The following is a 26437-nucleotide window of genomic DNA, read 5'->3' on the forward strand; positions in this document are numbered from 1 at the left end:
TTGTTACAAGGACTTTATTTTAATGGTTTGGGTAAACCGCAGATAAGGTGATGAGAGGAAAAGGGGGTGTGACTGGTTCTGGGTGTACAAGCAGCAAAGATTGATGTTGTTACATGGAAGTAGTAAATTGCAGCATTGCACAAGCATCTTGAGTAACTAGGCACACAGGCAGAGGCCACAGCTGGAAGGAAAGCTGTGGCATGTTTAAATAAATGCTTAAAAACCCATTTACCACTTTAACCGTGTGTGTGTGTGTGTGTGTGTGTGTGTGTGTGTGTGTGTGTGTGTCAGGTCTACAAGCTCACAATGCGTGTGTGAGTTTGTAGATAGGTCCTCAACGCGTGTGGGCTGTTCTAGATTGCGACTGATTTTCTCTTAACTCCTGGAAGGTATTGTATGAATGACCTCATTCAACAATACTTAAGAGTAAACAAAAAACTAAAGTTAAGGAGATTAAGGCATTAGTTGTATTGCATGGTGGGTGATTTGTCTGTGGCAGTGTGTTTTCATATATCTCATTACAATTGTCATTAGCGAGCAGGTACCATTGTCAACGTACTGTATAAAATATAACTACAACTTAACAATAAGTTCACTAGAGGTCATAACAAACTGCAGGAAGTGCAAGAGCCTATGTATATGAAGCATGATGCATTAAAGCTTCATTTCTATTGGTCACTAAAAGCACATTAATTTCATAATGCGTATAAAAGCATCCGTTTGGCATGCAGGACACGCCAGGTTTTTTGCGTCTGATGCTGATCCATGATTTTTGGAGTCCTGGCCTAGCCCAGGGGTTCTCAACCCGTGGGTCGCGACCCATCGGGGGGTCGCCAAATTATTTTAGGGGGTCCCCAAATTATTTTCAAAAGAAATAAAAAATAAAAGGGTTTTCTTTTTTCTTTTTTTTTCACGATTTTTCAAAAATAGCAGATCTACAAGCTCGTAGCGCGCCACCTATGAGCTTGTAGATCTGCTATTTTTCAATAGCTAAATTATAACAATGCTTAAAACACCAAAAGGGGTTCCCGCCCAAAATGGTTTAAGGTTATTGTAGCAGTCAATTTATATTGGGGGTCGGGAGGGGGCGGGGCGGGGGTCCCGAGACATTGCCAAAGCATGTCCGGCGGTCCCCGGCCAAAAACGTTGAGAACCCCTGGCCTAGCCCACCGATTACTGATGTTTTGACCCATATTTTGTCAAAAATGGTGCTAACATTTTCTCATCTGAAAAACAGCCAATCTATAAGCTCACTGCGTTGCGACACAATGCATTGTGAACTTGTAGATGGGACAGATTTGAACATTTTTCGAGGGTTTGATTACACTTATTTAACACCCGGGACACATCGGCTGCATAATTGCTGATACCGATGGCATAGAAAAAAGTTGAATATTGTCCGATATACTTAATAAAATAAAATAATAACAATATACTAGACAGATGGAGGTCTGGTTAAAACATTGCACAGTGAATATTGTTCCACTCTATCTAGCCCTTAAAACACTACAAGGTTGGCTAAAAGTAAAAAAAATGAATTAAAAATAAAATCCTTCTTTCTCCGTCACTGTAGGAGATTGGCAGAGTATTGGCGATACTGCCCACTGAAAGTCTTAAGAGCTGGAGCTCAGTGCATGGGGCGGGGCGGGGCAGGCACAGGTCAGGGTTGAGGGTGGGTGAGAGCTCACAGCGCCAGTTCGGCCATGGCCCGCTCCAGAGGGTCAGTGGTCCAGTAGTCATGGTCCCAGCCCAGGAACCAGCCTGTGAAAGTGGGCGGCTCGAACCCTTGCTTCATCTTCACAATGGGTGTCCTGCGATCTCTGTTGGCAGGGTCTGTCTCGATGTAGCGGGCCGCTGAAGGGAGACGGGCATTGGGTTATTGAATATCCTACAGATAGGCAACTGTTGACCTGACCACTAGGAAGGGATAGATGCAAGGACACTTTAAAACCTCCTGAGCTAATGATAATAATAATAGTCCTTTTCACATGATTTTATTAAAAGTGCTGGCATTTTCTTCATTCTAGTATTCATCACCGAGCCTTGTACCTATAAGGATTGTTTCTCTAACCTGGAGTTGTTGCGGGTTGTCTGCTTCGGCAGTACTCTTCTCTTCGCTGATGATGATAATAAAAAGGCATGCAGCGCTGTCCCAGGGGTCTATACTTTTGAGGGGTGCTAAATGACGTCATGTGGCCTCCAAGTCTATGCACTTTTAATGTTTGTCTCATTCATGCGCCCCAAAAATCAACCACTTCACACTTTGACTTTTTTCCCTTCTACACCAAATCTCTTTGCCGATCTACAAGTCACATTACGACACGCTGTGAGCTTGTAGTAGATCAGGGGTTCTCAACCCGTGGGTCGCGACCCCTCGGGGGGTCGCCAAATTATTTTAGGGGGTCCCCAAAATATTTTCAGAAACAAAAAAAACAAAAAATTACATTTTATTTTCACGATTTTTCAAAAATAGCAGACCTACAAGTTCATAGCGCGCCACTCGGTGGCGCGCTATGAGCTTGTAGATCTGCTATTTTTCAATAGCTAAATTATAACACTGCTTAAAACATCAAAAGGGGTTCCCGCCCAAAATGGTTTAAGGTTATTGTAGCAGTCAATTTATATTGGGGGTCGGGAGGGGGCGGGGCGGGGGTCCCGAGACATTGCCAAAGCATTTCCGGGGGTCCCCGGCCAAAAACGTTGAGAACCCCTGTAGTAGATCAACAATTTGTGCAAAACCTTTGGCAGAACGTTCAGCCATGTGGTTAAGTATGTCCTTACCTGAAGTCATGGCTTCAGTCTTCTCTTCATCTTTGGCCTCAGTGCCGATCCAGACAAATACCTTAAAATGAAAATAGGAAATTCATGTTAGTTTAATGTGCATGAAATCCCAATTCCCTTTTTTTCAGCTGTTAAATCAGTGTTCATGGCAATTTCTGTGTAATTTTGACTATCATTTGCATGATTTTCCTCGATGTTCTGTGGAAACCTGCGGTGAGTTGTGACGTTTTGTAATGGAAAACTTCAATAGTTTACAGTTTACACCCCTCGACTCAAAACCATACTAACTCCGCCCAAACAGGTGGAGATGGCAGAGACAGGGATTTTCTGTCTGTCATTGTCTGTTCACCTTTTATTCTTACTTTTGCAACAGTATTAGAGTATCCAGTAGACCAGAATGAAGACATAACCCCATATAATTGTACCTGTTCCCAGGCGTCCAAGATCATGACATCATCAGTGGCAAGGTCATCCTGCGTTATCTCCCCAGGTACCTCCTCGATCTGGGTGATAGAAAATGTATAACAAATAAAGCTTTAGCACATCATACAGTATTTTAACTTCACTGACTCTTTTCCCCTATACTGATATCTGATATCTGTATATTAACAGATTGCAGAATGTACAGTTCAAGGAAGGTACAGGTCAATACAATAACTGCTAAGGCGTTAAGACTTGTTTACATCAGGGTCCTCCATTTTCAGTTCATCAAAACATCTAAAGACACAGAAAAAAGAAAGAAAAAAAACTCTGCTTCATATCATGCACTGTGTCACGTGATCAGCTAATGGCGTTGCCTTCCGGAGCGGTCCGGGGTTGTTTGGCTGCAGACGCGAAATGGGCCAAAGAACATAAATATGGTAGGGAGAAATGTCAATAGCGCGGCGCAACGCTGAAGTGCGTTATGGAGCTGGTGGCGTGTTTTAATTAGAGATGCAATGGGCGAAAACGGCAATGGAAAGTGGTGGCAGTGATAATGGTTGTGCGATAACCCCACTTCCGGACCTACTGTTGACAGTAAACTAGAATGGGCTCAACAGCATAATTAGTTCTTGTAACACTGTAAGCAACCAAAGGACATACAATGAAGTTCCCGGTCTTGTTGGAGCAGGCAAAGAGCCTGGGTGGATGAGCGTCCATCTTGTCCTTGAGTCTGGTAGAGGTACGGTACTCTGCCTTTCCTCCCAGTGCCTCCCAGAAGTCATCTGCAAAAACACACACACACACACAGCGTCCTCAGTTTAACCCATTCAGGCCTGACGTCGAAATTTAAAAAAAAAAGTTTTCTAAATCATGACAATTTTCGGAAAGATTTGAGGCACATTTTAACGATTTTTAAAAAAATAGCAGACCTACAAGTTCATAGCGCGCCACTCGGTGGCGCGCTATGAGCTTGTAGATCTGCTATTTTTCAATAGCTAAATTATAACAATGTTTAAAACACCAAAAGGGGTTCCCGCCCAAAATGGGTTAATGGTTAATGTGGTTAAACGCTAACGTGACATGGATGCGTTCCAGGTCTCAATGGATTAAATCTAACAGTAAAGACCTGGTATTTAAATCACTGTTCCTCAATACTCGGAACAATATGGGAAATTGGAAACGCCTTCATAAACGGTCAAAAAAGGTGTTCAGTTGTTCAATTCTTAACTCTGAGTATCCACATTTGCACGTGTATACTCATGAGAGTGACAAATGCACCACAGTTCAAAGAAACACGAGGTGTCCTTCTCACCGCTCTCTCCTCCCTCGGGCAGCTCGGTGGCAGTCACCCCTAGGATGTCACAGAGCTGCTGGGCCCCCTGCTTCTCGGTGTCACTGGCACCCTGTCCCACCCACGTGAAGCAGCCGCCTGGAGTCACCAGGACGAACGCATCATTGGAGTTCAGGTTGGACGATTCTCCGTCAAGCTAGAACGATGACAGAACGCATGATAGATGATGATTAATGTGCAGGGTACTGCTATGTACAGTGTATATATATACTGTACACCAGTCAGTGGTTCCCAACCTTTTTTGGATTAGGGCAGGGGTTCTCAACGTTTTTGGCCGGGGACCCCCGAAAATGCTTTGGCAACGTCTCGGGACCCCCGCCCCGCCCCCTCCCGACCCCCAATATAAATTGACTGCTACAATAACCTTAAACCATTTTGGGCGGGAACCCCTTTTGGTGTTTTAAGCATTGTTATAATTTAGCTATTTAAAAATAGCAGATCTACAAGCTCATAGCGCGCCACCGAGTGGCGCGCTACGAGCTTGTAGGTCTGCTATTTTTGAAAAATCGTGAAAAAGAAATTAAAAAACAAAATCCTTTTTTCTTTTTTTTTTTTAAATAATTTGGGGACCCCCTAAAATATTTTGGCGACCCCCCGAGGGGTCGCGACCCACGGGTTGAGAACCCCTGGATTAGGGCATACTTGAGAATCCTGAAAGCGTTCGCAGCCCACCCATCTGGTCAATGTTGTTTTTAGAGCACGTTTATGAAAACTCATTGTCATTGGTTTAAAGAAAAAATATATCCTTGTGACAAATATAAATATTAACAAACATTAATGTTATCATTAAAATCTGAAGGCTTGCCTCTTATTTTGTTTATTAGATGCTGATATATATACTATACACTGTGAGGCATCATTATGCCACTTCACAAGGGGGAAACACCTTGTTTTAATGTCCATTCATCATGACTGTCGGTATTGGGCCTGTGTGTGTGTGTGTGTGTGTGTGTGTGTGAGAGCTCGTGCATGTGTCTACTAGGAGATTGTAAAAGAATGTTTCCTTACCTCCACAGCTCGTGTATGGCCTGCTGAGTTGGAGCGCACTTGGAATAGACGTGTTTCAGCAGGGTCAGACTGACCCCCGTCTCTGGACGTACCTCCCTTGTACACCACCATGGGCTGCCCCCCAAACAGGCTCATGAGGTGGGCTGGCTCCTTGCCTTGCACTACCCGTACCTGACACACACACACACACACGTTAGTCCAAAATAGAATCCATTATTTAAGACGCTATGACAGTTATGTTTGTATGTGTGCATAGGAACTCGTGATGACAAACCATGCTTCTTTTGTTGTTTTGTGAGGTTGTGAGTGTCTATAGTTGACAGAATTGTACATTTTATGTACTGTAACACGGTCACCTGAGGTGACCTTGTTATATTACCTAAAATGTACATATATGAGGTGACTCACCTCATATAGTAGTGAGGTCTTACATATTCGCTGAGTTTAATTACTGGTAACCAAAGATTTTACTGAGAACAGTAATCCAGAAAAAAATGTTAGAAAAGGTCCCAACACAAGATGGCAGCATTGAGCCATCAAAACACAATTTGACAGTGCCAAGCTTTGATTGTCTGGAGACAGGATTTCTGACTTTAGAAGTGATCTAGTTCTCCAGAGTCGTGGGAAATACAACATCTTATTCTCCTTGGTTTACAGCTATTCTCTAATCTCATAAATATGTAATATGCGTGGCTGGGCTGTGACTGCATTAGTGCAAATGGCAAATAAAGTCGATTCTATTAGTTATTCTGTCAAGTCGGTCATCAGAGCAAAATATGCTAGTCATGATTGTTTTCCCTTACAAAATGATAGGTTGGCAATTCTGAATCAAACGGTAATAATGCCACGGTTTCAGTTTGGGCCAACTTCTTTTCCATGTGATGTGCTCTGTGTGGTAGGATCATTCCCAGTCTAGCCATGTGATGGCAGGATACCTCATCTCTTCATGATTACCCTAAACACAAAGGGATTTGCTCTCCTCTCCCATAAATATTATAGAATGACTCTGACCGATAACATTCAGTGTAGCTGCCTTATTAGCTTTAGTTTATTCACTTATTTACTTCACATCATAGTTGGCGACTTGGCGCCACCTTTAATGTGAGTTTTCTCTGTTCTCATGGACATTCCTAACATTCTAGGGATGCGTGCGGTGTACGCTTGCTTGCACAAAGCATTGCCTTCAGTTTTTGCTTTAGAACTGCAAGCCAGGGGAGAGAGAGAGACATACCGTACTACAGTGGCGTGCACAGATAGACACTAGGGGGTGCTAGAGCACCCCCTGCCCTTTTGGCAATGTGCCCTTTTGAAAAAAAACAAAAACAAAAACTTTTTTTTTTCTTTTTCTTTTAAAAAAATAGCAGACCTACAAGCTCGTAGCGCGCCACTCGGTGGCGCGCTATGAGCTTGTAGATCTGCTATTTTTCAATAGCTAAAGCATAACATAATGCTAACACCAAAAGGGGTTCCCGCCCAAAATGGATTAAGGCAACCGGCCGGTTCCACGTGCTGCACAAGGTGCCCTTTTTTAACTTGAGCACCTGCCCCTCTAAATGTCTGTGCACGCCACTGCCGTACTAGCATCTTGATAGATAGAACATACAGTGAGAGATGGAAGTGTTGATGGGCTTTATAACGAGTCTATAGCAATGGCTTATGAATCAATATGATATCCTGTTCTCCCTTATCAGTAAGATCAGTCAAATGAAATGAATCTAATCACCTTTATCTACAGAACCGATACTTGCAAAACATCTGTTCTGAGAGTGAGATTGAAATCAGGGAAAATGTATATTGTGATAAACAATAACGGCAGCAAATGTTTCAACACTGAATGGATTCAAACGCATGAAATTATTTAAGATAACCGCTAGACATGCCACAGCACAGAACACAACACGAACACAAACAATCAATGCACCATGCGGCATGCACTCGGATGAACGCATCGTAATGCGATATCATCATGACATCACCACAATGAAAGATTTACTCCCAGGTGGATGGATAACCCTGGCAGAGCCGCATTGGAGCAGAATTATCCGTTAACCGTATATTTCGGAGGAACACAACACTGGAACCAGTGACGTAGAGTATGTGGGGGCCGGGGGGCCAGGGCCCCCATGAGGAATTGGACCAGGGATCTCGGCCCCCATGAGGAATTGGACCTGAATATATATTCGCCTCGGTTCGTCCCGTTTGTGCCGCACCAGGTCGCGCCCGTTCGCGCAATTCTCGTCTTGCATTGACTTTGTATGTAATCGCGCCGCTCTAACCATCCAAGTCTGGCACGGGCCCCCATGAGGATTATGAAAACTATTCGTCCCTGACTGGAACAATGATATATGATGAACATACATACATTGAACATACATACATTGAACACTATCAATGTATGTAAAGTATTAGAGATATATTTCTAAATATCCACAGATTGACAACTAGGCTAGCTAGCTAACTGGCTTAGTTGTTGAATAACCATAGAAATAATGAACCGTCCTGACATACCAGGTACACATTTGTTTACACACACATTCTGAATTGGTCTATACAGAATAACAGAACCAAATCAGAAGAATGTGTAAAGAAAAAAGAAAAGAAAAACACTCGATCAAATCCATATCTGCAATGATCACATACATGCATGCATGTTTACAGTACAGTGATATCTAACTTAAAATCAAACGGCTTGTCCTCATGTTCAGGTCAGGACAGGACTGCATTACGTGTTGACCTGTCAAGATGGTCGTAGAAAGGAACTAACCATTAGCATAGTCATTGGAATGTCCTGTTTATGACCAGCCCAGGCCAGAACATTTGATTGCTGTTGATTGTAATCAACTGGATTCTCACATCCGAGGAAGACAAGACCCTGAAAGGCCCCTACAGTTGAAAACTAAACCGATGGGGTAATTCAGAGTGCTGTGATTGTTTATTCTCCGCAACTTTCTAATGCTTCGTCTCATTGTGAATCATATTATCATCATCATATACACAAATCAAAAGCAAGATTGCTCAATTTTGTCATCACCAACCCAAGTTAATACCCCCCTTGCTTATTTTGGTCCTCCACTGTGGTCAACAATGTATCTCCTCTGATACGCATAGTCAGTCACCAGCCTTGTGGCAGCGGTGGCCGAACGGATTGCGGAGCGGTCTTGATACCAGAAGGTCGCCAGTTCGAATCAGCGGTCCGACACGTTAAAATTACCACCGCTGAAGTGCCCTTGAACAAGGCATTGAACCACTACGATGAAATGTTCTATGAGCAGGGCCTGGCTGGAAACAAGTTCTTGAGCTTAGCCCAGATACCCTGGGTAAATATAGTAATCATTTCATTTCATTTCATTTTTGTTTTCACATGACATTGAGGGGTTTCACCACAAGAGCATTAGCACACATGCTTCCCTTGTTTATTGTAATATAGCCTACCTGCACATAGCCAGAAGGGAAAAATCTTTTAATCCCTATCCGAGTATCAGATTTGGAATTTGGGTAGTTCAAAACAATGACATTTTCAACATGGGTACGGTTGTTCAAAACAAAAACATAGGATTGGGATCAGTTCCGTTTGCTCCAAGAAATCAGGATTACCGTGATCCCACTGTGGTTTAAATAATTTGGTAAAATGTGTCAATTTAAATACTACATAATTTGTTGCAACATAGCGTGTTGAGTTTATAAATATATATTTATACATTTTTGCTATTGACATAAAGTATATACTGGTTTACGACGTGGTTATGGAATGTATATATACTGTCTTCCCTGTGTTATCCACTAGGTGGAGATAGGTAGGATTAAAGCACTGATATTCAGGATCTAGCCATCTTGAAAAGTCTGAATCAGGCCAGGGTGATTCTATCCTGAATTTCTTTGAAATACTGAGATAGAATTTGGCTGCATTGTCTGATCCTGGATCACAAAATATAGGATTTCAATATCCGATCAGATCAGAGGATCAGTGGATTAAAAGTGTTGAACTCGTGGGTGGGACCAACAGAGATCAACACACACTGATACATCTGGGGAAATCTATATTCAATGTATGGGCTTGGAGAAAACCAGAGCCAACAAACGTTTGAAACGTATGCCCACTGCTTCGAAAACCAATCCTAATACCGTCCCAATATGATGGGTTGTGCAATGCCCAGCCCCCCCGCCTCTATTGTTTCCATCCAGTTTTAGCCCATTCATTGAATATACTGTAAATGTCACCAGATGTATCTATTAGGCAGAAGAGATCTCTGATCGTCATGCAAGATTAGCATGGGTACTAACTACACACTGACAAAGATGATCCAACAACTCAACGACAGGCAAAGTTAGTTAACAAAAGTACGACAGGATGAGAACATCTCTTTAGTGTTTGCTACCATGACTGCTAATGGCTCTGTATAGAAGCCTATATGTGAAAGGATAGGGAGGGAGAGCGAAGGGAAAGGAGGAATACCTGAGTGGTTATGGGAGCACCAACAACCTAGAGACAGTGAGCCAGGGCATAGAGAAGACAGATGAGGAAGAGGGAATGAGTGAGAAGCACGTACAGGTCAGAGAAGACAGATGAGGAAGAGGGAAAGGGGAAGACCGGTACAGTTCAGAGAAGACAGATGAGGTAGTGGAAGAGGGAAAGGGGAAGACCGGTACAGGTCAGAGAAGACAGATGAGGTAGTGGAAGAGGGAAAGGGGAAGACCGGTACAGGTCAGAGAAGACAGATGAGGTAGTGGAAGAGGGAAAGGGGAAGACCGGTACAGTTCAGAGAAGACAGATGAGGTAGTGGAAGAGGGAAAGGGGAAGACCGGTACAGGTCAGAGAAGACCGATGAGGTAGTGGAAGAGGGAAAGGGGAAGACCGGTACAGTTCAGAGAAGACAGATGAGGTAGTGGAAGAGGGAAAGGGGAAGACCGGTACAGGTCAGAGAAGACAGATGAGGTAGTGGGAAAGGGGAAGACCGGTACAGGTCAGAGAAGACAGATGAGGTAGTGGAAGAGGGAAAGGGGAAGACCGGTACAGGTCAGAGAAGACAGATGAGGTAGTGGAAGAGGGAAAGGGGAAGACCGGTACAGTTCAGAGAAGACCGATGAGGTAGTGGAAGAGGGAAAGGGGAAGACCGGTACAGGTCAGAGAAGACCGATGAGGTAGTGGAAGAGGGAAAGGGGAGAAGACCGGTACAGGTCAGAGAAGACAGATGAGGTAGTGGAAGAGGGAAAGGGGAAGACCGGTACAGGTCAGAGAAGACAGATGAGGTAGTGGAAGAGGGAAAGGGGAAGACCGGTACAGTTCAGAGAAGACCGATGAGGTAGTGGAAGAGGGAAAGGGGAAGACCGGTATAGGTCAGAGAAGACAGATGAGGTAGTGGAAGAGGGAAAGGGGAAGACCGGTACAGTTCAGAGAAGACAGATGAGGTAGTGGGAAAGGGGAAGACCGGTACAGGTCAGAGAAGACAGATGAGGTAGTGGAAGAGGGAAAGACCGGTACAGGTCAGAGAAGACAGATGAGGTAGTGGAAGAGGGAAAGGGGAAGACCGGTACAGGTCAGAGAAGCGGTTAATGCACAAAGACATGTGAACAGAAGAGCAGCGAATAATAAAAATGGATTTAGATGGCACTCCCACACCTTCAAAGCCTGATCCAACCCTATAGAGTACAAGCCCTCTCGCTTACACAGATCAGCTAGCACAGGGAAGCTGTCTAAACCTTCTCTAAATCCCCAGGGACAACGCTCCACACATCCAAGACTCCTCTCACTCTTGTCTTGGCTCCCAAACTGTGGACCAAACTCCTCATTGCAGATAGAACTTCAGACTCACTCCCTGTCATGATTCTGCCGTGGACTGAAGATGCACCTCTTCAGACGCTACCTCAGCCTCTAGCACCCTAACCCTAACATAGTTAAGACAACCACACAATATGGTTCACTGAGGCACTACACTCTGTCTCCGCAAGTCTTAATTTGATGTATGTTTTTACCTTGTAAGTCGCTCTGCATAAGAGCCTAAATTATTAATATTGCGGAATATTGAGAGGAATATGAGTATATTAGCTTAAGAAAACAGGGGAGTGCATTGATCATCAAACCCGATGTGTGGGTATTACCTGCACAGGACCACCGCCAAGCTCTTCATCCAGCTGAGCACCAAGAATGGCCGAGGCCCCAATCTCATCCTGGCTGGAGTCCATTCCCTGCCTGTGAGAAACTCAGTTTAGTGTTGTTGTATCCCTTTGGATTATTACGAATCCTTCAGTCTTCACTCTTCAGTGCTATTTTATGCCTTATTTTTTATAAATATGGCTTGGGAACACAACATTTCTAGACTATAAAATCCAGAGAGGCTAACACATTTGTGTAATGTCACATGATTGTCACTTCTTTGTGCTCCCTTCATGTTTAACAATCCTTCTTTAAACCGGTCCTCCATCTACATAACACATTCATAACTTGAGTTGAATGTATTTACCACATGTAGATAATATGTCCCTGGCGTCCTCCATGGTGGTAGTTGTAAAGGATAATATAGCTGTCCCCTCCATAGAACTGTCCATGCGTGGATGGATCCACTTCCACCTTATCTGCTCCCTCAATACGCCAGATCTATAAAGGATAGGTGGGTAGACAGACAGACATATGTGACTGTAATACCGTAGTTATCTTCTTTTGTATCTAGGAAGTAAATCTCTTAACTGTTAGAAAACACTGTTTGCTAACAGTTAATAAAGTATTCAATCAATGATACGTCGTTTTTTCCCCGTTTTTTTTACTTAAAGCGATGCTTGACACTAAATGGTAAAACTGCTTCAGCCAATATAACCAGACTGAGCCGTCTAGCGGCTAACCTGTTTCTCTCCAGTGCCATCATCCACCATGCCATGCTGGGCCGCCATCGCTGGAGAGTCATGGAGGGTGGAGGCGTCAAAGTCCACCTTTTCAATCTTGGCGATGCTGTTGGAGATGTACGCCACGCCCAGGCCTTCCGTCTGGTCCTTGTCCCGCCAGTTCTTGAAGAACTGCTTGAAGAGCGGCGTCTCGCCCATCTCTGGTAGGATCTGGACCTGGGTGTGTTTTGGGTAGCCCATCTTTTTGATGAACTCATCCGCAGCCTTCATGGCTTCCTTGCGCTCATCGAGGTTGGCATCCTTACCTGTGGGGGTCGGGGGTCAAAGTAGTACACATCCATCCGCCTGTTTGGTTCTCTTAAAACCACTTAAACCCCATATATTTAGTTGACCAGAGTCCCCCAGTACAAGCTCAGAACACGTTGTGAGCTTGTAATATTTCTGCTGTGCGTTCACCCCAGAATAGGGGACACTAGGCTGCATGTGGTTAAGATAGATAAAGCTAAGCAAATTGCATGTGTTCATGAGGGAAGGATTAGTGGTTTTATCGAGTTGGACTGCAAGAAAGTCAATGGGTGAAGCAATGTACAATGGGTGGGAATTATGCTTGGAGGCGGATGACAAGACATTCTCAGTTTCATCTTAAGTTTACTGTGGGACTAAGCACCCCATTTGACAAAACAAAACTAGAAGAGTACACTCCGTGGAGAAAACCCCTCTTGGTCTACTCTACAACGAGAGACAACAATTATCCCACTCTTCCCCAAGTGGCAATATGGCAAAATATGACAGCCAGAGTGCGGGTACCAGTGTACCCACCACACCAAGTCAATCTTTTGTCCATTCAAAGCTGTTTGTGATGTGGGAGACAACACTCGGCTGTGGGCTAACATGGGTGACTATCACATTTGCGATCCACTATTTCTCTATTATATAATTATTGACATATCCATTGACTTATTCTATGCTTGTATTATTCAAAGTAGCAGCCTATAAATGAAATCAGTTCCTTATCTGGCACTGCATGGGTGGTTTGAATGTCATGCGTTGGAATCATAGCTTTGAATCCACCGCGGTGCATACGGCTTGCCAAGAGGTTCCAACAGCAGCGGAACGCAGTGGGAGGAATTAATTTATATAAAGACTAATTTGGGATAAAAAAAAAAGGTTCTAAATTTTTTCCGCTACTCTAAATCAGGGGTTCTCAACGTTTTTGGCCGGGGACCCCCGGAAATGCTTTGGCAATGTCTCGGGACCCCCGCCCCGCCCCTTCCCGACCCCCAATATAAATTGACTGCTACAATAACCTTAAACCATTTTGGGCGGGAACCCCTTTTGGTGTTTTAAGCATTGTTATAATTTAGCTATTGAAAAATAGCAGATCTACAAGCTCATAGCGCGCCACCGAGTGGCGCGCTACGAGCTTGTAGGTCTGCTATTTTTGAAAAATCGTGAAAATAAAATTTAAAAAAAAATCTTTTTTTTTTTTTTTTTTGCGACCCACGGGTTGAGAACCCCTGCTCTAAATTATACCCTGTATTTAAAACTCTGCCTAAAAGGGTTGCCCACCCCAGAGCTGCAGTAACACTGCGGAGTAAATGAAAGGGAAACACTTTGCTGCCCAGATCCCTGCCATGATCTCGGCTGACCTTTCCAGACGAAGATCTTGCCATCGGAGCCATGGTCCAGAATGAAGCAGTCGCTGGACTCCAGCGCGCTCTGGGTGAACGGGTTCTCAGCTGCCACCAGGGCAATGGTCATGTCTCCAGTGGCATTGGACACCTGGTGAAAGGGATTTTATTAAATGTATTTGAGCACTTTATGCTTTGCTATTGCAGCAGATATACTCAGAATGGATAGGTGGTTTCAGGATATTGCACTAATGTGATTAAGGTACTAAATGGAGGAGAGAGTTGTGGATGTAAAGGATGACTGAAACGCTGTTTCAATGAATACACCCAGGGCCTTGAACAGTGATGATATGGCCACATAGTGCTGGATACTGACAGCAAAACTGTAATGTACTCAAATTGCATGGTCACAGTTTAAAATGAATCTGCTCAGGAGGAACAAATTGCAACACTATTACTTTCTTCAGGTGGCTTATTATTAATTCATAGCAACATATGTTACAATGTTGGGTACATTTGGATTCAGAAATATGGGAAAGGGGATACTGAAGCCAAACAATATATATTGATGAAATGTGGTGTGCTTCCCAAGATTCTTAATCTCAGCCACTCGAAGGCTGCATTACAACAACCAATACAAAAGTGTGTGTGCGTTTGTGCACTCGCTTGCTTCATGTTCTCACTTTGTAGAGTTTGGCCATCTTCCTGTTTGAGGCATCAGCCTTGATGTCATCAGACGCGCCTTCAGGCAGGTCTGGTTTAGGACCCAGAACCTGGGAACAGAAGAGGGAGAGTATAGATCACAAGATCACAACATGTCACGATGCAACACGTTAAATTGTAGGTCAGTTCTTGAAGGAAAGCAAAACCTTTGGTTTTCACTTACGCTTCAGTCATGATAGAGGCTCAGTTAAAAATAGGGAATATAAACATTTAGTGAGTATTGTTGAGGCATTTCTCATTTACACAGTACAACAACGTTGTGTGCCACACTGTGTCACACACAAACATACTAAATATTCAAGCTCACAACGTGTCTTATTTGTGGTGCACAAACAATACAAGCGAGTAACCAAGTATAAGTTCACACCACAACTAAGGCAAAGACAATGGTGAAAGATATACGGTAGTTATTGTTATCGTGGTTTATGGTGCTTGCTTAGTGCACATAATAGTGCCTCTAAGTCATAAGCACTCGGTCATAACTGGTTGAGCAACCAGGATGTCATCACAGGTTTGTGATTATTGTGCTTGGCTCCGCTCATCTTACCTCCAACATTTTCTCTCTCTCCATCCCCTCATCGCAGACGTAAACACGGGCACGCCCACTGCGCTCGTTGTCACGGATACCCTTTGCAACCTGCGTAGCCTTTAGCTTCTCAAAGCGGTTACTTTGGGACCCACACCACTGGTAGATTTCCTTAGAGCAATAGAAAGACACAAGTTTTAGTATAACAACTAACTTTATAACTACTTCTTGGACTAACTTTGTCACCACTTAGCTACTTCGCCCTGTACTTGGACCCCTTTTTCTGTCTACAATAAATCTTTTTGCCAAAAATCTGATCTATAAGTGCGTCTCAATGTGTCACTGTGAGCTTGTACAGTAGACCGTCTGTTTGGCTAATGCTCCCCCCTTCCCCCAAGAATATGGATGCTGGTGTTCAAGTGGTTAATTCATACTGTACATCCAAATAAATTATTAATATGGCCATCCATTGACAACAATCAAACAACAAACTCTCATGTGATCATCGGGTGAATTCAATGGTCTGTCATAAAATAATGATTTACTGACTGAAAGCCGGCAAGGCGCTATATCATTTAAAGTTATTATTACATCAAATGGCCAACTATGTAATATTGTATGTTGTTAATGTCTCTATTATCCCATCAACATATCCTCTGTTTTTACGCCTGGAGACTCCCGTCCAGGACAGTCTTCAGAAGTGCCTCCTCAGGAGACTTGGCTCAGATCTGAACCCATTGGGTTTGGCGTTAGGAACCCGTTGTGACCCGCATGCCCTTGCTGATGTCGTCTAATACAAACGGCCTCTGTCCAACTCACATCTCCCAGGTCTACGATGAAGCAGTCTCCCTGATTGAAGCTATCCCAGCTGACTGGCACCTCGGTTGCCCTGACAACACGCCGACCCTTGACCTGCAGCACACGCTGCATGATGACCTCATTGGTGACTACGTGCCTGAACCCAGAAGCCACGCCCCCTTTCTGGAACACAACAAAGAGAAGCAACAAAACGTGAGTTCCACATAAATGCAGCATCTGTCTACATTGTTCTATTTACTGTACACAGCTCAGTACACAGCTGTTGACACGGAATCCTTCAACCACTGAAGCACAAACATTTCCTAAATTATTTCTTTTTGTGCCTTTTTCGAAAACGTACTTTTCTTTTCTTTTTTTAGTAATGACATGCCCAAAATTGGGATACCAGGATCAAAGTGTTAAATTACAGAGAAAAATGAAGCTGATCCACTACAAAAATGACTTGTTAAAACAAATGGAACACATGAGGCAGCATCCAGTAGATTGTACAACTCAATTCAGGCCTATACATTTATAATCTAGAATGAATCTGTGACATTCTGCTAATGTAACCAAATTAGAACCTTACCATGTATTTGATTCCGGATTTAAAATACCCCAGAAAGACTTTGGACTCGTATCCCTGGACCTCTCGGTACTGGATGGGTTTACCACCGAGATAGTCGTCCATCTGGACAGTGAAGATGGCTGCCGAACCGCTCTCATCCTGCGTGCAGAAGTCCCCTGGAGGACCGCAAATACATATGACTACCATGTTATCACGCACGTGAATGGATTTGACTGCGTAGGGTGGCTTTACTGTACACAGGGAATCACATGGGCACTCATATGTGAGGTCAGAGCTCTCACTGTTAGCCGACAGATCAATGGATGGAATAATGGGAGTGAAAGTTTTACATTGATTGATTGATTGATTGAAGAATTTATTAACAGTTTGCAGAATTACAGTACATTTCAAGCACAAACTCAATACAAAGGCTGTTAACTGTGAGTGGACGACCCAATTAAGCATTACACTTGTTTCCAATAGGGTCCACCATGTTCAAATCATCAAAACATTTAGAGACGTACAAATAGACACTACAGCAGAGATATAGGCTGGTTACAAAACATCCTGCACGTGACGTGGACAAATGCTCTGCAGTTCTTCACACTGATAAAGAAAGTACCCGAGATCAATAAAATAGAATTTGCCCCGACTAAGCGTCCTCCCTGCCTGGTATTTATTGGCAGTCTGGCAGATTATGCGGAAAAGAGACATGCACCTCTAAAAAGAGTATTGCTGCCCAGGCGGTGGCGTAACCGTCTGGGCACCCGACTGGTAATCCAGTCGCAGTGTGCCGCGGGTTCGACTCCCGAGCCCGACACGGCCTTTACTGCATGTCTTCCCCCATCTCTCTCCCGTTTCCTGTCAGCCTAATGTCTGTCCCTTCAAAAAACCAATAAAAGGCGTAAGCCGCAAAAAAAATATCTTAAAAAAAAAAAAAAAAGAGTATTGCTTGATGTATACACTGTGGTACAGCAAAGTATGAGGAACCTACTCTGATACCCATTTGAGCATGATGTAAGACCAATATCAAAAAGCTTTGCGGGTGCTGACTGGATAGTGCGTTGACCAAATAATTGCAATGTTCCTGATTCGATTCTGACTGCAGACCTGTCTTGTATGTACTGTACTGCACTCTGTCCTTCACTTCCAATATAGCCAAAATAATTATCTTCGGAAAGTAGAAAATCACTACTGTCAGGCTGATACCTTGTATCTCCATATTCCATCTTTGTTATTGTTTTTTTTTGCTATTTCAGAAAATGTTTAAATGATGTATTTTTACTTTTAGCCTATAATGGCATGTCCAAAACATGGATGCTATGTTGAAAGTGGCTACGTCTGTCTGTTTTAAATACATATTTAACCATAGGAAACTATTAACAAGAGTGATTATTTGTGACCAAATAATAACTAGGTTGATTGTATCCACTGGAACACAGGTTCTTTTCCCCATTTCCTGAAAAGTAACAGTTAAGGACATACAAGGTTTCCACTAGACAACGATATACAGCGTCAACCAGCGTTAGTTGGGATGTTCTCATGGTTAATGCAAGAGCCCATAAACAGTGCTGTGTGTACTACAGATATATAAACTACAACACTGTCAAGTTTTGTGTCCTCACCCAGCCAGAAGTGAAGGTCATACTGTAGGTTTCCAGAGCGCTGTTTGATGGTGTTGAGGATTAGGTATGCGTCTCCTGTGTAGAATCCCCCATAGAGGTTCTCTGGTACGGGTACTAGATCAAACTTTTCGATTCTCCACACCTGCAGGCCTGGCTGCTGCCCAGCACGCTCGAACTCCGGGTGGTATGCCGCCATGCTGCCTGAAACAAATCAGAACGTCAATTCACTGTGATTTGATTTGCTCTTATCCCCTCCTGTGGTAACACTGTGGATTTTTTTGCGCTCAGGCTAAGCAGTCTGATGGCTCTGTGAATACAAGAGAACTCGCTGTCATCGTAACTCTGTAAGTGAGAGAGGGGAGAGATGTAAAACGTCCTATTTGAAGGAGATTCTGCTGTTGAAAATGTTATGCCACTCCCTTAAGTCTGCTCCCGTTGCCATGGCACGCAAAGATAACGTTTGTTATAGTTAGTTATTAATATTCCGTGGTGTGAGTCATTGGTGCCCTGAGCTCACTGTGCTTCCTCCACTGTGGAGGGAGAGGAAGTCGACCACTGTGACTGTCCGAGTTCTGACTTTGAGTGTAGAAGTGGCATAGGAGCGCTTATAAGGTGTCACAGAAGCAACAGCAGTGAGAATGAAGCACAAGAGAGGTACAGGTAAGAGAAAAGAGTCAAGAAACACAGTCGGCAAGATAAGAGAGAATAGAAAATACTGAACTGTTGGCTCTAGATATCTGCACTGGATTTTCTGAATGAGTGAACATTCAGTCTATACATCATCATCATTTTTCGACCGCGGTCGAGATCATGGATTTCACAATGCCATGCCAGACTTCCCGGTCCTTCATTGCCATCCCCAGTTCCTGCTTACTGATGCATGTGTCCCTAGCGATGACATCACGGAATGACAGTTTTCTACCTCTGGTCTGGTTTGAGGCAGGACTCCAGAGAAGAAGGGAAGATATAACCTCATTGAGTAGCAGTGGCCAGCAAACTGTGTTCTTCTGGATCGGACTAGTGAAGAAACACGTGGAAGGTTGCCGTATATTAGATTAGTCGATGGGTGGCTCTTCCAAGACAGATTTTGCGCTCTCATTAGAAGGCTGACCAGGCCATACCCTTCCTAGTTTGAAAGTCCTTTTGGGAAGAAGATATATATGAACCCAAATACTTGTAGTCATCAACCTGTTTCAGAGGAGTGTTGTTAAGTGTTTGTATAATGTGGTTATTGTTGGATTTGCATATATTTACGTATTCAGTTTTCGTCTCGTTGAGATAAAGACCAACACAGTTGGAGGCCTTTGTCAATCATCAGGCATTTGTCAAAGTTAGATAGAAGCTTCTTCCCATTGTTCTTTTTCCTCATACTCCTTGCATGCAGATATAACAAACTTGTAGACGCATGCAAATATATTCGTTTGTGTGCTTCAATTTTCACTTAGGATTTTACTGTATGTATGGTGCCAAATCAAGAGTTTCAAGTGGGTGTCTGTGCCAAGTTGTATGACATTTTGAACACATGAGTTGAGCATCCTGTTAGAATCCGTGTTACGGCTGTCTGTAAGCCTGCTGAGACAAGCTTTAGATGACTATCAGGAAAGAAGATTTGAGCTTCTGGGCCTCCTGTCAGGCTCCAACATATGTTGTCACCTCAGGCAAATTAGATGTGTGGGTGTGTGTGTGTGTGTGTGTGTGTACACCGTGCAGGAAAGCTAAGCCTTTCTCTTTACATTGACCCAACTTTCACACAGTAACAGGACATGGTAAAAAGACCATCCATTGAAGTGAAACAAACTATGCAAAACTCGTAAAAACACTTACCAACTAAGTCTAGTTTTACTTCATCCCATGCAAAACCCTTTTTGACAGAAAAAAACAGTTTCTGTCTTAATTACAAGTACCATTCCAAACATTCCAGATAGAGCCTACGGCAAAGCAGCACTTTTCAAAGAGGTACTGTATGTATGTGTTCTAAAGTGAAAACACAGAACCCTCTGAACCAAGAATCTGCATCTGCACTGTTTCTGAAAAGTAGTTTATTCTACTTATTTACTTCAATGCATTCAAGGCAACTAGAATCATTATGAGTGCATTATAAACTTGATTTCATATTGTAAAAAATGTTCCCAGAAATCCTTTCACAGGCGCTGCACAGTGCACACAGAGTGTTTTGGAGAAAGCATTTTGGAGGCCCCCGTCTCCATGACTAGCCAGCCGCCAGCATCTTGAACAAGAATATCGCCCATTCTTCTAGGCAGCCAGCTGCCCACAAACATCGCAAGAATCTGGTTCCGACCTTGGAAGAGGGAAGTTGCTTCAGAATCGTGCAAACAACGCTTCAAATATGGGGTTGCGTCTGACCCCATCTCATCTTCCTCTTATAATACATACTTGTAATACATAGACTTGTTATACAATATTTCATAGCCGCAGAATGCTGTAATTAAACGTGGCAAAGGATAGTTTACTCACTAGACTCCAGAGAGACATACATACTTTGTTTTACACTTATAGGCCCTTTTTTATACTTCATCGTACGATGGTATATCACACAGAAAGTTGAAAGCAATTGAAGCTAAAAGACATGCATGTTAGGCACATACTCTTTCCATTGCCATTGATTAAAGTACTGGAATTTCAACTGGAATTTGTCCCCAGCCACTACACTGTGGCTGCTCAATGCTCTTACCCACTTAAACCGCATATATTTCGTTGACCGGGGTTCCCCAGGGATCTGTACTTAGTCCCCTCATTTGTTCCTTTACACCAAATCTGTTCTCAGAAAATAGCTGATGTACAAACTTACAAAATGTTTCATTGCAATACGTTGTGAGCTTATAGATCAGCTATTTTCATGTAATTTTTACCTATTTTTGCCGGATGTTCGATGATGACATGCAGAGATGCTGGTTCATGTGGTAAATGGTTAGAATGGGTCAAACGCAGAAGCCACATTTCCAACGGGGGGATAACAAACATATATATATATATATATATATATATATATATATATATATATATATATATATATATATACTTTCTCTTCAACCCTTTTAATAGATTAAGCTATGTCAAGGAATGTTTGTAGAAAGGTGTGAGCAGTTGCTGGTTTGGTACAACCAACATTTGAAATAGGTGCCATTGATTTGTACACTAGATTTATTGGCTTTTTATCTTTTGGACACAGATACCGTATCTAAGTTAATGACGCCTGGAAATAAGTTCTCTGGCTCAGATGCTAAATCTGTGGATCTAATGCACAAGTTCAACACTAAACCTGGTTGTTTATGCATACTATCTAGGTAGGCCATGGCCCTTTTTCACTGTGTGTGATGTATTTTGGTCCTAGTACAATGTGGATCAGTACACACTGCGAAATAGTGTATGGTATCTACTTCATTGTCTGAGAATAAATCCTGTACAAATACTGAACTTGGCATTTCAGAGACAAATATTGTTATAGTTGAGAGAACATTGTAAATGCCTCAACTGAATTTATGATATGATATGAGATAGTACTTTATTGTCAGTTCACACTGAAATTTGTCTTGCGACACAGCAGCCAAGTATGCAGAACACATATACGTACACACATTTGACATAACACAAAGAACAAGACAATTTACATACATAAAGACATGAAGACAAGAGCAATATCCACCGCTTAGATTATCCTGTGGCTACTACGACTCTTGATTAAGCCTCAAGGTCGACTGGTGGACAAAGGACCTCTTTAGTCTGACCTTATTGTATGCTGGTACACCATATCTCCTTCCTGAAGGTAGCAACCTATATTCTCCATACAACACATGCTTAGTATTAGAGGTGATATTCCTTGCTAACCTTAGGATGCTGTTATCATACGTGGATGTATGCTTCTGTAAATAGTTAAATAATAAAGACATGGTCCCCACTCCTTGTCACAGTACACATGCACATACGTGAAATGTGTCCTCTGCATTTAACCCATCCTAACTATTAGCAGCAGTGGGAAAGTGCCATTAATACAGCACCCGGGGAGCAGTTGGGGGTTAAGCGTCTTGCTCAGGCCTCAGGGGAACTTTGACACAATTCAATTCAAATGAGCTTTATTGGCACTAGAAAACAAACGTTTACATTGCCAAAGCAAGTGTCACAATACAATAAAATCAGTTGAAAATGGGGGAAGTATATATACAGTTGAAGGGGGTACAGCATTTTGACATAAGGTAAGCTATGTCACATTGCATCGTTATGTACATGTTAGAACAGGGTATGTAGGGTATAACAGGGCATGACACATAGACCAGGGCCGGGGTAGTGTGTCCCTCTTAGAAAGGTTTGTGCAACTGTCTAACAGTGGAGATAAATAAAGGAACCTAAACTCGCATTTGACTCCAACTCCTCACCAGGCAGCAAGCTATATTGTTTGCTCCAAAATTAGCAACAAAAGAAAGACTACAAGACACTTGTTGACCAACCAACTGGGCTGCACAAATCTGTTACTGGTTGCCTGCTTCTGCTTTGGGCTGTGACTCAATGGGGGTAGCTTGGTTGACTCAACACTAAACAACTTTGTGCATAAATAGAACCAGTCAGTCACATGACTTATATGGGTAACACAGGGTGTATCCCACCCAGCTGCAGGAACATGGCATGTTATGAATCCTTCCTGCCTCTCTTATTGAGGCTCTTAAATTGTCCACTCATCTCTTCCAGCTGCTCTTCATGAACTGAACAAGTCTCTTTGCTTGGCTACAGTGACCTCGACCACTCCCCCATTCCCCCCCCTCCTTCTATAGCACAGTCCCAATTCTGGAAAGGGAACGTGGAAAGCTTTTGTATTAGCTGCCTATCAGGCGCCCATTAGTGAGAGAGTGTAAGAATGAAGCGCACAACTTAGAGTCACTGAACAGAACTGGGGGTGGTTGGGTTGCTGAAAAAGGGTCAGCGAAATTACACTGGGAGAAAGAACCTGAAAGCACTTATAGGATCAATGCTTTCATTTATGCTACTTCTGATCCCAGGATTGCAATTTTACAATATAATAGGTTACAGTAGAGGAGAGAGAAGAGGAGGGGACACACGCTTTCATCTTTTACTTCACTCTTGGAGTTTCCACTGTAACTTGTCTAATTATACTTTATTGTACGGCATGTGCAACTCACTGACAATAACTGTTTGTACTTTGTACTGTGTGTGGTTTTACAACAAAGTATAAATTAGGCTTAAGTTCTGTTAAAAAAAAAGAGATCCCTCATTCCAGAGGACTCCGGATGACTCATTTTCTCCATGCTTAGCGCTCTCAGCTGCCCTCAAAGAACCCATTGGCTAGCACTTTGCTGAGATTCCTATTCACTCCAGCGGCTGGCTGGCCCTTTTGTGTGTTTTCACAGCGTAAAAGCCAGTATGGAAAGGAAGTGAATCAAAAAAAGATTGTAGCTTAATGACTTTGAAACAACCATGTGAGGGCTATAAATCGTCTATAACCTTCTGTACCAGTCTACCACCAGATAAGCACTTGATATTCTGTTGACACGTTCTTCCTCGTGGTTTTCTGTTTTCTCTCTCGCAAGTTTTATTGTCAGCGGCTAAAATAGGGAGAGAATCATACCGTAAACAGTACCCCCCCCCCCCCCCCCACACACACACACACACACACACACACAACCACATGTGGGATGTTGACAGACACACTTAACTTCCCTCTGGTGTACACAGGCTCAGTATTTAGGCTCATGTTGCTATGGAGACACAAATGCCCCTACAGTACAATGGCAGAATGTCCAGCTGTTGGGGAGAAATGCCCACTTGCCCAGACACGTCAGTAGGCCATAGTCTGCAGTCAGATTTTAGAACCAGTTTAAAAAAAAAAAGAAAAAGAATATATATATATATATATATATATATATATATATATATAGCCAATATATATATATATTTTAGAAAATTATGAAACTTTCATTCTAAATAGACCTGTGGTGGACAATAAAGATTATAAGTTCATGATGATCATGATCTCTTTAGTGAGTCATCATAAACTAGCCCACGCTCAGGCCTATGTTAATGCGCCTCTGTGGGAGAATTTCATAGCATTCGAGTAGTATTCAAGATTGTCCAAATTGTCCCCATGTCTCTCATGACCATATATGGCTATATTGAATTGTGAGTGACAATAAAATCCGTTCAAGCATCTCTTGTGAGGATCAAAGGAATAAAACGACACTCCGCAGCTATGCTCTCGAAAGCCTACAGTAAAAGTAAAAGTTGCTTACATTACTAGTCATTAGGTTCATAGGTTCGATACTACAAAGTAGGTTACTACAAATACCGTGGGCTATATTGCTGCTCATTTTGCCATAATACGGTTTGCCTCAGTAGAGACTGAATGAGACAAATAACGGTCCAGCTTGAAACAAGTATCACATTACAGTGCCTCAATCTGTTGTCTAGCCAGGCCAGTTATTATGATGCATTGCAAATGTCTCCGCTTACCTAATGCTGGATACGAAAGAGATGGATTTTGAACTGCGGAGAGTGCTTTGCTGCTGCGGGGAAACTGGCTTTGATTCGGCTGGCCAGTCTGGTTGAGACCGGGGCGTTTGCACAGTGAATCAGTCTGGGTCGGCCAACTCCCCTGTACGACACTCCCATGGGCTGTACTGTGAACGTCGCAGTGTGCCAGGCCAGCTAACCTCCCCCATGCAGGCAGTACCCACGGGAAGCCTGGTTTCTATTCACTGCTCGGTGCTCAGATCCGGTCTAGAGCCCACTGTATCCGGACTCCGTCGATTTGCAAGCGTGCATGGCAGCGACGCGACGTGTTCGTATCCTCTGTAGACAGGAATAGGATCTGCAACCCGCAAAGAGAATTGAGACAGGCTAGACCAGAGCTATGAAAGCCCTGGTAGGCCTACTAAAGATTTAGACTCTCTTAGATCATGTATTTGATCGATTCTGACATTTTCATTGAAAACGTCAGAATCGATAAAATATAGTCTAAAATAAATCTTAGTATAGCTCCTCTGGTCCGTAGCTCTGATTGATTGATTGAAAAATGTATTAACAGTTTGCAGAATTACAGTACATTTCAAGCACAAACTCAATACAAAGGCTGTTAACTGTGAGTGGACGACCCAATTAAGCATTACACTTGTTTCCAATAGGGTCCACAATGTTCAATTCATCAAAAACATTTATAGACGTACAAGGACAGAACAGGAATTCTAATGCCTTTGCTTAGAGCTATGGACCAGAGCTAGGGCTTCAGTGGGGCTTGGCTTGGGCATCCATTAGCTCTGGTCAGAAAGGGCATTAGGGCTATGGACCAGAGCTAGGCATCCATCAGTTGGGAAACTTACGTTTGCATTGGAAAAGCAAATCTATCACCACCAAGAAAAACGTGTTTAGCCGATATTGGACGACCAATAGTCTCAATGTTGCTGCTACCCCAGAGCCAGGTCACTGTAAAATGTAAAGGTTGTGTTTGATGTGTTTATTGACTGTAAAAGAGGTAATTAATCTCAGTATGTCTCTGTTCCAGCCAGCAGCGCTGTAGAGAATTCGCCCTGGCCCGGGCAAAAAAACTGCAGCAAACAGCTGTCCTATGAAACCAACACTGCCCCCCTCTGGTAGCCTTGTAACATTGAATGCAGCGAGGCTCATACTCAATGAATACCCAGTGGGCAGTGGCATCTGCTTTAGATATTTTATGTATACCTGCCAACCAACCGGGGGTGACACTGACCACGCACCCAAGTGGGGTAGATCATTTCCATTCAGTAGGGCTGAGTAGTCTATTCTGGTGGATTTTGGGAGTTTGATATTTAGGCTTTACTAACAGGATCCATTAAAAAGCAAGTGATATTTGCTTTTGATTGTAGGCCACTATGTCAATAAAAGTATTTTTCATGCAAAATAGAAAATGGAAACATCATATCTCCAAAACGTACCTTTCGGGATTCAAATTAAAAAATAACAAAGCATGCTCTACAAGCTCTAAAAGTTCTGCTACTACGTAGATCTGCTACCTTTGATACTTTTGTGTGACACTTTTTAAAGCCTGGACGTAATTACAGCAATACCATTTAAATTGTCAAATAGATTTGGAGGGCTCAGCCAGCAGTTGGTCTCTGTGTCAAACATCGACATTGTTACATAGTTATATAATTTAGTTATATATATATA

At 42.9% G+C, this 26437-nt stretch overlaps 1 protein-coding gene across 2 annotated transcripts; it reads right to left on the bottom strand.

Annotated features, from left to right (window-relative positions):
* Window positions 1-24899, bottom strand: gsna (gelsolin a). 2 transcript variants are annotated; one of them, XM_079524862.1, is made up of 17 exons: window positions 24746-24899; window positions 18269-18469; window positions 16665-16819; window positions 16097-16258; window positions 15299-15448; window positions 14712-14801; window positions 14047-14179; window positions 12398-12702; window positions 12022-12155; window positions 11660-11750; window positions 10017-10043; window positions 5564-5734; window positions 4517-4691; window positions 3865-3986; window positions 3207-3284; window positions 2782-2842; window positions 1-1854 (listed from the first exon to the last, which is right to left on the bottom strand). In XM_079524862.1, the coding sequence occupies exons 2-17, from the start codon at window positions 18462-18464 to the stop codon at window positions 1685-1687; spliced, it is 2220 nt and encodes a 739-aa protein (XP_079380988.1). In that variant the 5' UTR covers window positions 18465-18469; window positions 24746-24899; the 3' UTR covers window positions 1-1684. The 2 variants fall into 2 exon arrangements, with proteins under 2 accessions (XP_079380988.1, XP_079380989.1); XM_079524863.1 differs by lacking the exon at window positions 10017-10043.
* Window positions 24900-26437: the final 1538 nt, after the last annotated feature.

The sequence above is a fragment of the Electrona antarctica genome (genome assembly GCF_951216825.1).
Source record: "Electrona antarctica genome assembly, chromosome: 16".
Classification (NCBI taxonomy): domain Eukaryota; kingdom Metazoa; phylum Chordata; class Actinopteri; order Myctophiformes; family Myctophidae; genus Electrona; species Electrona antarctica.

What these genes read in the sequence shown, in the direction of transcription:
- gsna (XM_079524862.1), bottom strand. Translation starts at nt 18,464, where the DNA reads ATGGCGGCATACCACCCGGAGTTCGAGCGTGCTGGGCAGCAGCCAGGC. An exon ending in AATCCGGAATCAAATACATG is followed by an intron (nt 16,259 to 16,664) that starts GTAAGGTTCTAA and finishes GTTGTGTTCCAG; the next exon opens with AAAGGGGGCGTGGCTTCTGG. An exon ending in CAAGATCTTCGTCTGGAAAG is followed by an intron (nt 12,703 to 14,046) that starts GTCAGCCGAGAT and finishes CGACCCCCACAG; the next exon opens with GTAAGGATGCCAACCTCGAT.